Source organism: Micrasema longulum, unplaced genomic scaffold (genome assembly GCF_059751315.1).
Source record: "Micrasema longulum isolate JH-2025_06_02 unplaced genomic scaffold, ASM5975131v1 h1tg001623l, whole genome shotgun sequence".
NCBI lineage: Eukaryota > Metazoa > Arthropoda > Insecta > Trichoptera > Brachycentridae > Micrasema > Micrasema longulum.
Genome location: NW_028278804.1, coordinates 111,908 through 126,366, shown reverse-complemented (window position 1 = coordinate 126,366; position 14,459 = coordinate 111,908). Strand labels below are relative to the sequence as shown.

Below are 14,459 nucleotides of genomic sequence, written 5' to 3'. Positions count from 1 at the left end.
GAAGCAATACCTTTCCCGACCGAAGTGTGTTAAGTTAATAAATGCTGCAAATAGACAAATTGTTATGCATTTGAATAATATTGATGATTTGAATGCAAGACTTGTTTATTTGCAGCATTCATGGTGGAGGATAGAAAAATGTGTTAGTGGTCAACTCGAAAATGCTAATTTTGAAGTTACCTCGTCGTAGTAATTACACCACGATATGTATTCATTAATAATTTAGAAAAAATATTCCGTTTTTTTACAAAAAGTGAACTGTTTAAAAGCTTCGTAGTTACTAATTACTAGAATACTAACAATTTTTTACTTTTACTGATGGTCAAACAACCGGACCTCATCCTCGTCATTTCCTTAGCTGCATCGGTACTCCAACCGCAGTGTATAAGCGATCATATATGATAAGAAGACAAGATGATTCAGTCATACTTCAGGAGCCAGTCCAAGGACTGTGAAATATTACGGTGAAACTACCTATTGAACCGATATTTCACATCGGTCTTGTCCGGAGAAATCGAACCCGAGACCTCGACGCACGGTTGGCATACACGACGAGGTGAAAACCGGGCCACAAGTTGATACAAAATATGTTTATATGGATGAATTTAAGAAATTATAAGCATGACTTTTTTACAGATGAGGGAAAAACTTTTTAGTACCATTTAAGGATATATTTTGCACCTGAGAAATAATAATAGCACAAGTCCAAAATTGACATTTTTGAGTTGAGTAGCAGAAAAATGTTCCTGAAAATATATTTATTTCCGCACAATAAGCATAATTCTTAAGAATATTTTAAAGCAAAAATGTCAATGTAGCACTATGTTTTTTAACTGAAATTTAAGAAATAATAGTGGCACAATGATCATTATGCCATTGTTATCTTTGAAAACATAAAACTAGATGGCACAAACGAATAGAAATTACATTGTGGCTTTGTTTTTGCCAATGAATGTTAGTTTATTGATAGCGCGGGTGCGTAACTGCCCTCTTGTAAAAAATGAGTTTCAATTGAGCCACTGTTTTTCTGGGGTGTGATTTTATTTATCCAATATGATGGTGTTACTCTATGGAATACTTTACATACAATCTACATACATACATTATCTATAGATTACTGCATAATTTATATACAATTCAAAAAGCAAAGTCAGTAAAAACATATTTTTTTATACCTATAATCAGATGCTCTAATGTACGAACCACAAAATTACTTTGAAAGAGTCAAGTTACAGCTGTGAATGCTTACAATATAACTAACATATCTTGTACTTATTGCTGAGATTGTAAATTTATGAAGCATTTCCGCACACAGCAGAGTAATCCTGATATATCGTTAGTCTCTTCAAGTCGTTTGGAAAGTGCGGAGAATATTTTTAACTTGGGCTTCATGTTGACCACTAGAAAAAAACAAAAAAACATTTTAAAAATTCCATCTCTGTTATGATATCAATTTTGACCAGTGTTTATGTACAAACATTTGGACATCATAATCATTCCCTTTCCACACCTAACGGTGCATAGGGAAATACATTGGTACACCAATCGCAGCGTATCTTGATCATTTTTGTTACGTGAAGGTAAGATGATCAATCTTACTCTTCAGATGTCAGTCCAGGGACTAAGAAATATTCTAGTGTAAAAACACCTTTTTACACTAGAATATTTCATGTCAGCCATGCCGGGAATTAAACTCGAGACCTCTTGCGTGGTAAGCTAATGCGCTGAGCACTACAGACAAAACCTCACATTTGGACATACCTCAGCTTATACAGCCGCCCATATGCTAAAAAAATTATCTAGGATAATCAATCGCGAAGTTAGCTACAGTTTACAGCAAAATAATGGGCCATACTTGGGTCTAGAATGGCCAAATCAATATTAATTTGCGTTGAAATGACTTTTAAATATACCTATGTATTTTTTTCCTCAAAAGATAGGTTTTACATATTTATTATTACAGGGTTATTTCAACTTATATTTTTATAATTCGTCTTCTATTATTATAATAAAGAAATTTCCACATTATTTAGGAGCAAAACAAAGAACAGCGATGAAAATGTCTGTTGTCAAACCAAACAATAATGGCCTCCAGCAAAGTGAAGTTGTCGCTAACCGAATACGAAATAGAGCGAAATGGCATCTCTATAACCGGGCAGCGCGTTATTATTATTATTGAGAGACATACAGTTTTAGCCCGGCCTATATATTTGGAGCAGGAAGGAAAGGAAAAATTCGCTAATCTTTAACTTTGAATATAACGCAAACGTTTTTTTTAAGAAAATATTTCAAGTAAAAAACATTGCATTATATTCCAGCTAATATGTTACTCAAAATATTGTTTAAAAAATAGTGTTTTAGTTTAAAAATTTAAATCACAATAGATTTCGAGTTTTTTTTCTAGTGGGATCATTAAGATTCCTGAGATAGTAGTATCTGGATATTAGTACTACAGTACAGTAAAACCTCTCGTAATTTATATTACATAGGTTGGTTTTCCCTCCAGAGTTATTAAGATCTAAATTTTAATAACTCCTTAAGGAGTGAAATCCAGCCTGTCTACAAACATTTGGATATACTCAACATATTGTTTATTTTATTTTTCTCATAAAAACAAAAGACATTATAGAATTGATACAATGGTTTCAATACGTCGGTAGAAATATATTTATATATATAATGTGTCGCACTTGTTTTAATGTATCAGTTTTATTATTGTACAGTTTTAAATAGGGTGTGAAAGGGTGAGTATATTTATATAGGGTGTGTATGTGTGTATGGGTGTGTGAGTATTGTATGTATGTCACAATGTGTAGTGAATAATAAGTGGACTTATTGAACAATGATTATCAAAAATTATCTGATTATTTTTTAAACCTTAACGAGGAAACCTATCAACCACCTTATCAATCGATGTAAAATTGTTAAGAACGCTCCGTTGATTAAATGCTTGTTGATTAAAAGCTTGTTGATTTGACGAACCGGTATAAGAAGCATAAAAATTGAAAAATAGTTTTCAGGTGTTGCCGAATAGGTGAAATCGTTCAGCCGGATGAATCTCACCAGCGCGATAAAAGCTTCAGCTCTTTTTTTATTTTTTTATTGTTGACAAAGATAAGTATAAAATTACAAATGGTCTGTACACATAATTAATAATAACGTTTCTACCTCTCTAATATAGTGAAAACTCGTGTTAAGAGAGTTCATTTTACTTCGCAAAAGTCAACAAATGGAAGAGTTGAGGAAACGTGGACGTTTTAACATAAGCAGAATGGTGAATGTCACACAGTGTGTAAAGTGTCGCTTAAACCAGCCAGGTAAATGTAAATGCCTAGACTACTACATCCCTCTTCAAATGTCTCTCTTGTCTGTTGTGATAAACATTTATTTAATTTTTGTATCATTTTTAGGAGTTGGAAATGATTGTAAATATATACTTACATCTGCATTTGTCTGTACTTTTAACTTTCCCAATAGTAACAGAGTATTTGGATTCCTTTTTCCGCTTTGAAGTGAAAAACTCAACAAGAACTGTAATTTCTTCCGCATCCGAAGATCCTTCTATCGAGAAATACATTTTTAACTTATCCTTGTAATAGTCCTTTGCCAGAATAAAAGCGTTGTATGTAGACTTCACTTCAGTCGCAAAGGCTTTTTTCACTAAAAAAAATAAATCAATAGCAAATTAAATAGTGAAAACGCCCGATCAGTGTAGCATCTTGCAGAATGGACATTTAATGTGAATATTTGAAAAGTGTACGTTTGTGTGCTGAAGAAATTTGTCAAGATTGGCTACCAATATAAGAATAATAGAGGACTGCATTTATGTATGCTACAAAATTAACACCGTGGAAAATTGAAATAATATTAAGTGAAAAACACTTACATTGCATCAGTTCCTGAGCTTCATGTTCGAGCGTTTTAAGTCGTTCGTTCATTTCGCTACAAGTATGCTTCATTTTACCGTTTAAGTCCGAAAACTCCAGAGTGTCGCACTTTAATCTATCGCGTTCTTCTCTGGATTGATGTAAAAGTATTTTAGTGTTAGATACTCTTTCTGCTTCACTTTTTATACTTCTTTTGGATATATCGTCGACGAAGGACAGGTGTTTCTGAACATCTCGCATTAGCGTATTTATTTCTTTTTTATATTCTAAGAGAGGTTCTTGATGTTTCGCTCGAAACAGCTCTTCGCTAATTTGTAAATGGTTCCATTCGGGCACACTTTCAAACGATATATATTCACCTGCCATATTGCTGAGAATATTTGCGGGTGCAATTAATGATACATTGAATTTAAACTATAAAACAAAGTCGAACACAGTTCCTAAAAGGAGTGACAGCGACTTTCAAACACAACGGATAAATATTTCAAAACAAACGCCGCCATTTATCTATGGAATTGAGCCGGTGTCGTTGGACTCTTTGGTCGTTAGTGCTATTTGTCAATAGGTAGGTTCTATTCTATTCAATTATTATTATTAGAATAGAACAGAATAAAACCATTCTATTCTATTTTATTCAATTTTATCCAAATAATGATGCACACACAATTCATTTTTACAATTTTACAAAAAAAGGTAAAACGGTATTTTTTTAAAGAAAAAAAAACAATCTTATAGTTATATCTGTTGTTCGAATTGTTCAAATTCATATGATGAGGTCAGATTTAACTATTTAAAATAGGTAAAATACAAATTCTTTAAATTTAGTGGAAAAAAACATATAACAACACCATAAAATTGTTTTTTAATTTTCCCACCCCTTGGAAATTCAAATAAACTAAAAAGAAACCTTTTAATAAAAAAAGGCTAAACTTTTTTGTAAAATGTTAAATGGTTTTCATTGATACGAGTTACATAATAATTTACATTTTTTACTTACTTTGTAACATGTTCTACTAGTATATTTATATTTGTGAAAAACTGAAACAAAATAAAGGCAATTTTTTTTTTTACTTATTTATTTATGTAAATTCTGTTTTTTTCTTAATAAAAACTATTTACAAATAACTATGAAATAACAAAACAAAAATAAAATTTGATAAGTAACAAAATGGACCCAAACATAAAAATAATCATACAAAAATTAAAATATACGCCCAGAGGGCTTTTACATGACAGGTACACAATTTAAATTCAAGCGTTTCATGGTTTACCAAAAGTCAATACGTTGGTATTTATTTATTATAATGGACTGCAATACTTGCTTTTTTTCAAATTCAAGCGTTTCATATGATATAACAAGTCAATGCGTTGGTATTTATCTAATGTAGGTAATAAATTATATTTTTTTTTAAATATTGAACTCCGTAGAATAATGAATATTTACATTTATAAAAATAAAATCACTCGTACAAAATACTTAGACTTATTCAATTTCAACAAATTTGATCGGGTTGTGGTCCTGTGGCTAGTGTCTCGGACTCACGGACCAAAGGTCTGTGGTTCGAATCCCACTCTACCCTAACTTGATTCCATTTTCTAATAGTGAGTTATTTACAAGTCGTTGAAAATGGCCCTCAAAATTAAATATTTGGGTAAATCTTGAGAACGCAAATATTTATTTTTCATAAAAAAAAAAAAACATAAATATGAAAACAAGCGTTATAAAAAGAAAACTCACCAAAAACCTAATAGTGCTTGTAAATTACATAATCCAAACTTATAAAATAAATGTGAATGTTTGTTTGTCGGTTTGTTTTTTTTTTTGTCGTAACGAAGGAACAACGGGTTGGTGGATCGGCAATACATTCAGTCTACTTTTTATCAGATCATCGATGAAATTCTTATTGTCTAACGGAAAAACCATATAATAAGGTAAAAGCTAGGAGTTATTTTAGATAAAACAACAAGGACTACCACAATACGGTTCCTTGTTCTAGACTAGAAATGTTTTTTTTAGTCGACTAATCGAATAAAAGCTACCAATGCCTAATGCCTATGCCATTTTTATGCACATAGATGTCACAAACAAACCATAGAAAACATCTGTCATGCTGTCATTAAGAATTTTGCGGCATAACCTAAAAATACAAATAATTGGAATATCATATACGTTTAGAAACAAAAAATCTGTGATTACATACCATTAAAACTAAAAAAAAAAATAGCAATGACTGCTAATGATGTTTACGATTCGGCTTATAAGGGTGATTTCAATATAGTAAAAGTGCGATTAGATGAAAGTGGAAATGCTTTGTTAACAAAACCCGATAATGTGAGTATTGTTTTGTTATTCAGTATTAAAGCCATTGACGATGACTCAACATAAATTGTACTAATGTACTATACTATTTAATAATAAGCCCATCTTACAAAACATATAAATAAATACGAAATGGAAAAAAAAACAAAAAATGGATTGCAATTCATCAGATAATTACACTATATTTTTAATCTGAGAATGAAAACGATGCAGTTAAATTTCTACAAGCAATGTTATGAATAAATAATACAATAGTACTATTCCTAAATTGTTTGTGTCTGGGCCGATCAAAATTACAGTTCTGTGTGTGAAATAGAACCAGAACGCCGGATGGTTTTTTTGATTCGGTGGTTGCTTAGGTAAAAATCTTGAAAAAGGAAATTGAGCGTAGGTAAGTCCGCCTCGCAGTGTAGTGGTTGGCGCGTTTGCCTGCTTCGCTGAGGCTCTGGGCTCGATTCCTGGCAGGGGGGATGAGAAATATTGGTTTTTAAAAGTGGTTCCACGCTGTAATCTTTCATTTATCTCTTATTGTAAATATCCGTGTTTTTACTTATGTTTTGTGTAAGTTATGTTACTATAATTTTAAGAAATTGTTTTTGTATATTTGGATACGTTTATTTATGTAAATTGTTTGTGAACATATTTTTTGAATAAAAAAAAAACAGAGGCATTGAGGGAATCCTGAGGGGTGGGGACGACGTGATGGCCTCTTTACATACGTCCTCCTCCCCCCTCCTTAATATGCATAGAGTTTGTATTCCTTAGGAATATTTATAATAACTTTCCTCTATGCTGACAGAGAGTCCCCCAGGACTCTATAACAGCTGCGGGTGGATGGTGGGCTTAAGGGTCTGACTGGCATCTAGATCGTATGTTTGATCATCTTACCTTCATGTAACAGATGATCGAACTAGACCACAATTAGTTTACCAATGCAGTGCCCTATGCACCTCTGGTTGTGGAAAGGGGATGGTAATTATTTATTATATTAGTTGGTAGGAAGAAATTGTCATTCAGCAATTATCTCGTCAGTGTACAAATGAACGTAGGTATGCAAAAAGCATCCAGCCATAGCATAGTAAAACTGAGATAATAGCACTTTTATGAAAAGAGTGAAAAATCAAATCTACACAACAGTTTGAACGTTTTTGACTTTGAAAAATGATAAACAATGAATACATTCCTTTTTTTAAAATTACAAACAAAAATCTCACCATGTATTTGACCAGTTTTAATGATTTTTAAAGTACCGTACGATTTTTCTAGTGTTGTGGGCGTTTTTTTGCAAATTGAGAAATGCCGTTTTTGTGATTGATACTATTTTAAGAAGGCGATTATTATAGTTTTTTGTATGAAAGCGGTATGGCTCTTTTTAGCAGAACATAGAACTGACTTTACTGCATCCGATAACACCAAAATCTAATTTTTTCAAAATTATGGAAACTACGTTCTGCAAAACTACGTTCAAATGCGATTGTGCAAAATGAGAAATTATGTAAATATCGTCGCCTTAATTTAAATACAATGCAAGTATTTTTTTCTGTATTTGAGATTGTGATTTAATATTTTTCACTATAGCATCTATCTCTGTCATTTGAATGAAGAAATTGTGGACAGACAAGAGATAAAACACGTTTTTTGAATAACGCTTATCTCAAAGATCTGTACTCCTCGGAATACAGCATAAGTCAATAGCACAATTGTTTACATTTGTTTGGATAAAACCATCGACCTATTAATACACATAGACAGGGCAATGAGAGTGGTATTATGGTGTAGTCCACATACGAGGATTAAATTTATGTCAGATAAATTAAATGAGGGTATTAGAAGCAAACTCATAAATCTCCATTAAAGGAGTTACTGAGATATTTGCAAAGAACTTTAAAATGTGGGGACCAGAGAGTGAGACGAGGATGTTGTTGTTGTCTATGGCCGCAGTGCCCAATTGACCTATATAAGGGCGCGTAACGCATCACTTGCCCTTCTCTGTCTTCACCAGTATTCAAATTCACTTTAAAGTATTCTGTGTTTAATCTCTGTATTTTCGTGTGTAATAAAACAAAAATTGTAACTAACTTAAATTATTTTATTTATTTATTCCTTGAGGTTAAATCCATTTAATCATATGTTTTACATGAACTAACAAATAATAGCTAATATCTAGTCGAGTATAATAATATACCTCTACAAAATGGTGACCCCAACGTGATCCAATTTAAAAAGGTATTATGGATGGTTAAATCCATTAAATCATGTGTTTTACATGAACCAACAAATAGCTACTATCTAGTAGAGTATAATAATATACCTCTACAAAAACCCTATAGAGCAGGGGTGCTCAAACGGTCGATCGCGATCGACCAGTCGATCGCGAGTGCTTTTTGAGTAGATCTTGAGAAGAAATTTTTTTTTAATAAGTAGGTAACTAAACTACAAAAATTTATTACGTAATAACACTGCTTACGGCAAAAGGCGGCTTTATCAAAGGAACGCGCGGTACTTGTCAAAGAAAAGCCGCGTTGTTTCTAGACTAGACTGTACTAGACCATTTCGGGCGGCGCGTTTGACGGGAACATTCGAGACTTTCGTTCACGCCGATATAAATGTTGCGCCTGCAGGAATTGTAGTCATTCTGAATTGTAACTTGAAGGCGATACTACGTCGATACAAAGTTTATTATTAAATAGTGCGAAATGAGTGCAATGAAGAAATCTAAAACGTATCATTTTAATAACGATTGGGAGGAAGAATTTTTCTTTTGTATGGTGAAGGATAAGTGCATTTGTGTTATTTGTCGTGCGTCAGTTGCAATACCTAAGCGTGGTAACTTAGAGAGGCATCATAAAACGGTTCATAAAAACTATGAAAAGGATTTTCCGCCACAGAGTGAATTAAGAAAACGAAAAGTAAGTAATTTGATATCTTGTTTGAAAAAAGAACAAACCATGTTCACAAGACCAGCCAAACAATCAAAAGCTGCTACGATCGCGTCATTTGAAATATCTCATATATTGGCGAAACACAAGAAACCATTCGAAGATGGATCGGTTGTGAAGGAAGCATTTATTGAAGCAGGTGAGACTTTATTTGGAGATTTTAAAAATAAAACAGAAATCATGTCTGCTATTAGAGAACTTCAGTTATCTCGTCCGACTGTCACAAGGCGTATTGAAGTCATGAGTCAGGACATCGCAGATAAACTAAAATATGATATCATGGAATGTACATACTTTTCTTTACAGTTCGACGAATCCACCGATATGACAGACACTGCCCAGCTGTGTATTTTTATTCGGATGGTATTCAATGACATGTTGGCTAAGGAAGAATTTTTGACAATCATTCCTCTGAAGGGGAAGACCCGTGGCGGAGATATATATGACGTTTTCATCAATTTTGTAAAAAACTACAAGCTACCAATATATAAATTAGTGTGCATTACAACCGATGGAGCACCAGCAATGACTGGAAAGAAGAACGGTTTTGTGGCATTGTCTCGAGCTAATGAAGAATTCCCTTCATTTTTTTCATTCCATTGCATTATACATCAACAAGTTTAGTGTTCAAAAGTTTTAAACACGGAGGAAATTATGGGCATTGCAACAAAAATTGTGAATTCCATCCGTGCACGTAGCTTGCAACGGCGGCTTTTTAAGTTGCAGTTGGAAGATAGGGAGTCAGCTGAACACACTGATTTAGTTCTTCACACGGACGTCAGGTGGTTGAGTCGCGGAAAATTCCTAGAAAGGTTTCAAGAATTATTGCCCGAAATAACAGCTTTTCTAGACGAAAGAGGTGATGACACTGAGATGTTGAAAAACGAAAAATGGCAGACTGATTTGGCATTTTTGACTGACATCACAATGCACTTAAACACCATTAACTTGGAGCTTCAAGGTAAAGGAAAAACTATTATTGAGATGATTAGCGCAGTAAACGCATTCAAAAGTAAATTGCAATTTATGATAGATCAACTGAAAAGAAATGATCTGAAACATTTTCCGTCTTTAAAAGCAAGGATTCCTCAGTTGAATTATGATACGTATGAGGCTGAATTATCAAATATTTTGGGACAATTCGAAATGCGTTTTTATGATTGCAGTAAATTGGCAAATATAGCATCATTTATGAGTTATCCTTTTTCATGTAAAAACATTGAGGAATTAGCTACTGAAGTAGCAAGTCAGTTTAATATGAACTCATGTTCTGTTGAAAATGAGTTGGTGCAGATTATATCAGATATACATCTCAAAGCTACAGCATCTGATACAAATTTCTGGTGTTTTATATCTGAAGATAAATATCCGAATCTAAGGCAAATCGCCCTTCAACTGACGGCAATGTTTGGGTCAACTTACTTGTGCGAGTCTGCATTTTCTGAAATGAAGATAATAAAGTCAAAATAGCGCAATCAACTAACTGACGATCATATGTCATCATGCTTGCGATTGGCACTCAGTGGTTACGCACCATCTTATGAAAAGTATGCTGAGGACATGCAGTGCCACGCTTCAACATCCAAAGTCACTCCTTAGTTGAGTTTAACACCATATGTAACTCTTTTGTTTTGTAACAACGAATAAACTCGCAATTTTGAATAACTAGGAGTTTTTTCATTGATATTGTAGAGAAGAACTTAAGTAAACCTAACCCAAACCTTGACTAAGATAATGTAAATTGTGCGGAAAGCTAATATCTATATATGCTACGGTACACCCTACCTAGGTAGGTAGGGTGTATCGTGTATGTACGACAACCCTGCATCACACATACTTGCAGCCTCTCAAGTCGATCGTAAGTAGTCTAAAAATATTGAGGTAGATCGCCAGCAGTTCAAGTTTGAGCACCCCTGCTATAGAGTAACATATTTTTTAATGTTGTGACACGCAAACGTATCCTGAGCTTGTTTATTTAAACCAGAGCTGCATTCAACGAGTATGAACATACTAGCAAAAATAGGAGGATACCCATTTTTGGTGTATCAAAAAAGTTTGTTTTTTGATGTTTACAATAAGCGTTCATTTTTGGTGGATCTCAATCAAATTATTTCCTTAAATTCCTTATAATTTCGATTAGATTTATTTATTTTCACTGGATTTTGAGGAATGCATAAATTGTTATAATTGTTGACTAAAATTTATTTTATTTTTAAAACATCTTCCTATCAATGGACCCCTGTAAGTAAGAAGAGCTTCGTAATTGCGCCGCTAGCCGTAGTTTGACGTTTGCAAAAAATAATATTTTTATTTGAATATTAACTATTTTAAGCTTTGTTAATCACTCACGAACAAATATTTACCGATGAAAAGTTACTCAATCTTTTAAACAATGCTTACCCTAAAGGTTTTTACATGCTTTTATGATACAAGCAGGCATTTTGGTTTCGACTCTAAACGTCACATCTGGTTGGCAGTTAAAGAATGACTAAATACACATTGAGCATCATTGAGCGTTTGGGCATCAGTTAAGTGTCATAATTTTTAAGGGCTCAGGGCACGTCTATGTGTATTAATAGGTCGGTGGATAAAACTCTTAAAAACAAAATATTTGGTAAAATAAAAACATTTAAGTTTTACACAAAAGTTCTGATTGACTGGCGTAAATCTATCATTTAGAGACTGTTGTATTCAAATTAAGGCGACAATGTTTACTTTTTTAAAATTAGAATGGGCGTTTACTCCTTCACTGGGCCGCAGTTGGAGGGCACGACAGTTTGGTCTGCCACTTCCTGGAGTTGGGCTGCCCCGTGGACTGGAGCGAGGACTCGGGTGCCACTCCGCTGGTGCTAGCTGCTGCGGCCGGCCGGACTACCGTAGTCAGGATTCTGGTCTCCAAGGGAGCCAAGGTCGACCACCGGAACAACCAAGGACATTCCGCACTGCAGTACGCATGCTCCAAAGGATGGAAAGAAGTATTTATCACATTACCTTCAGATCCAGTTTTACTTCTTTTTTGTCTTATTTTATTTATTACAAATGTTTATAAGGCTCTTTTGTTCTATATTGTAACTCTTTTTATACGTTATTGTTATTATTATGGTTAACTTACATAGCGCCATTTTTGTAATATAATACCTCAAGGGCGCGCTTTACACACTGATTCTATAGATAAATACATTTAATTGAAGCTTTTAAATTTGTAATTTAATTATAACAATTGGTTTTGCTATCATATCCTACGGATTTATTTAAATGATTTTGAGAACAAGTGGGTTTTAAGCTTTTTTAGAAACATCACTTCACAATTTTTTTTTTAAACATCACTTCACAATCATAGCCCCACACCTCTGCTGGGAGAGCATTCTATGCCGTAGGGCCTGCGACCGCAAATACGTGTTCACTGAATTTAGTGCGCTGTTTGCGTAGAGGTATAATTACTTTTTCTTAGAGGTATAATAACTTAGAGATTACGAAAATAAGTCTCGCTGCAGCATTTTAATACAGACTATATTTTTTTGATTAATAATGTTTATTTTATAAAAGAAAAAAGTTTACAATCTACTACATTTTTTTCTACATTGTGTTTATATTTGTATTCAGATTGGTTTGATATAAGTGTGGGCTTTAATTCTAATATTTTTTCATGTAAAATGAGACAAAGCAATATAGGGCACCATGGTTTTGTTGACATTTACATATATTATTGTTTTTTTTTCTTAGATTGCCCAGTTCCTCTTGGACAATGATGCCAACGTGAATATTGCAGATACTTGTGGAGCGACTCCACTACATCGAGCTGCAGCTCAGGGCCGCGTTCCTCTAGTACAAATACTGCTGGGACAGAAACGTAATCTGGTCACCGATACTAGGGATAATACAGGAAATACCGCCCTGTAAGTTACTTGCAATCATTTGTTTCATAGTTACTTCAAACATAATATCAATGTACATTACAGCAAAGACAAGCAATGTATTTTATAAAATTTTATCTTAACTATTGTATTATTGTTTTTATTCTGTGTTCGTGCGGATGAAAAATGTATTCAGAACTGTAGTTCTGTGTGTGAAATAAATTAGAATCCTGGGCAAGTGTTTTCCACTCAATGGTTACTCTATAGTAAAACTCCTGAATGAGGAAATAAAGCGGGGATAAGGCCATATTGTTGTAAAGTGGTCAGCACATTTGCCTATCATTATTCTTGAGGTCCTGGGTTTGATTCCTAGGGTGGTATTCTGAACGCAAAAGCGGGCTTAAGAAACACATTTTTAACGCGTTTTTCCTTTCCTAACAGAGCGATCTCTTTGTGCGCAATTCTGTTCAGAATACCAGTCCTGGTATTCTGAACGGAACGTGAAATACCAATTTTAATACTTGTTGAAACTGCAATATTTTATTGTTCCTGGACTGGCGTTTGAAGCGTTCGACTGATCTACTTACCTTCGTGTAACAGATAATCGAAATATGCTGCATTGAGTTACCAATGCAGTGCTTATGCACCACTGGGTGCGGAAAGGGGAATGATGATGATGATGATTGTTAAGAAATATGAATGTTCATATGAATGTTTATGTAAACAGAATGATAATTCTCACACAGTGTGATCTTAAGAAGAGTTAAAGAAATATAGATGTTAAAATATATGAATATTGGTGATGGTTACACAGTGTGTAAAGTGCTCGATGAAACATAAATAAGTTTTTAACAATAAGTTGCTTTGGCATCTGTTTTAATGGGTTTCCCCTAACCCAAATTTAATTCAGGTTAAGGATAGCTTAAGAGCTCCACTTTATGTAATCTAATTACCAAAACATGTTTAGTCGTTCCAGTTTTTTGTATTTTTGTGACAGCCTTTCCTAGAGAAAAAAACTTGTTAGATAATCAAAATTTTTGTAGGAGAGCACTTGATGATTTTGTCAGTTGAAAAAATGACATTTGTAATCAATAAATTGAATTTATGTAAAGATTTTGAATTTATTATAAATGATAAACAAGATGTATAAAATATTGAATTATTTATGATATTTATATTTTATAGGCATTTGGCTTGCGAAGAGGAAAGAGATGAAGCGGCCATCCTGTTGGTCTATGCCGGAGCGGATTTGAGTGTTACTAACAAACAGAAGAAAACTCCCATTGATTTATGTACACGGCGCTTAGCCAGCATTCTGAACAGTATATAATAATTATTTCATCTACATTTTGTATTTATTTCATAACCATTGCCCCATTTTACACTGATGTATTATATGTACTACATAATTTAAAAATACACAAGTTTGTAAAGAACGTTGTTATTATTTATCATCCTT

General features: G+C 33.4%; 2 protein-coding genes across 2 annotated transcripts; one reads left to right on the top strand and one right to left on the bottom strand.

The window, feature by feature from the left end:
* Positions 1-202: 202 nt before the first annotated feature.
* LOC148274562 (uncharacterized) lies at positions 203-4,355 on the bottom strand. The gene is made up of 3 exons (XM_088236948.1): positions 3,887-4,355; positions 3,442-3,660; positions 203-1,400 (listed from the first exon to the last, which is right to left on the bottom strand). Exons 1-3 carry the CDS (start codon positions 4,251-4,253, stop codon positions 1,273-1,275), a joined length of 714 nt encoding a protein of 237 aa, XP_088093074.1. The 5' UTR covers positions 4,254-4,355; the 3' UTR covers positions 203-1,272.
* A 1,589-nt stretch (positions 4,356-5,944) lies between these two features.
* Positions 5,945-14,436, top strand: LOC148274561 (uncharacterized). Its single transcript, XM_088236946.1, has 4 exons — positions 5,945-6,219; positions 11,876-12,121; positions 12,870-13,042; positions 14,186-14,436. The coding sequence occupies exons 1-4, from the start codon at positions 6,115-6,117 to the stop codon at positions 14,328-14,330; spliced, it is 669 nt and encodes a 222-aa protein (XP_088093072.1). The 5' UTR covers positions 5,945-6,114; the 3' UTR covers positions 14,331-14,436.
* Positions 14,437-14,459: the final 23 nt, after the last annotated feature.

Coding starts and splice junctions, on each gene's coding strand:
- LOC148274562 (XM_088236948.1), bottom strand. CDS start 4,253: ATGGCAGGTGAATATATATCGTTTGAAAGTGTGCCCGAATGGAACCAT. Junction 3,661..3,886: donor AGCTCAGGAACTGATGCAAT/GTAAGTGTTTTT, acceptor TATTTTTTTTAG/TGAAAAAAGCCTTTGCGACT. Junction 1,401..3,441: donor AAGTACAGACAAATGCAGAT/GTAAGTATATAT, acceptor GTTTTTTTCTAG/TGGTCAACATGAAGCCCAAG.
- LOC148274561 (XM_088236946.1), top strand. CDS start 6,115: ATGACTGCTAATGATGTTTACGATTCGGCTTATAAGGGTGATTTCAAT. Junction 12,122..12,869: donor GCTCCAAAGGATGGAAAGAA/GTATTTATCACA, acceptor TTTTTTTCTTAG/ATTGCCCAGTTCCTCTTGGA. Junction 13,043..14,185: donor AATACAGGAAATACCGCCCT/GTAAGTTACTTG, acceptor TATATTTTATAG/GCATTTGGCTTGCGAAGAGG.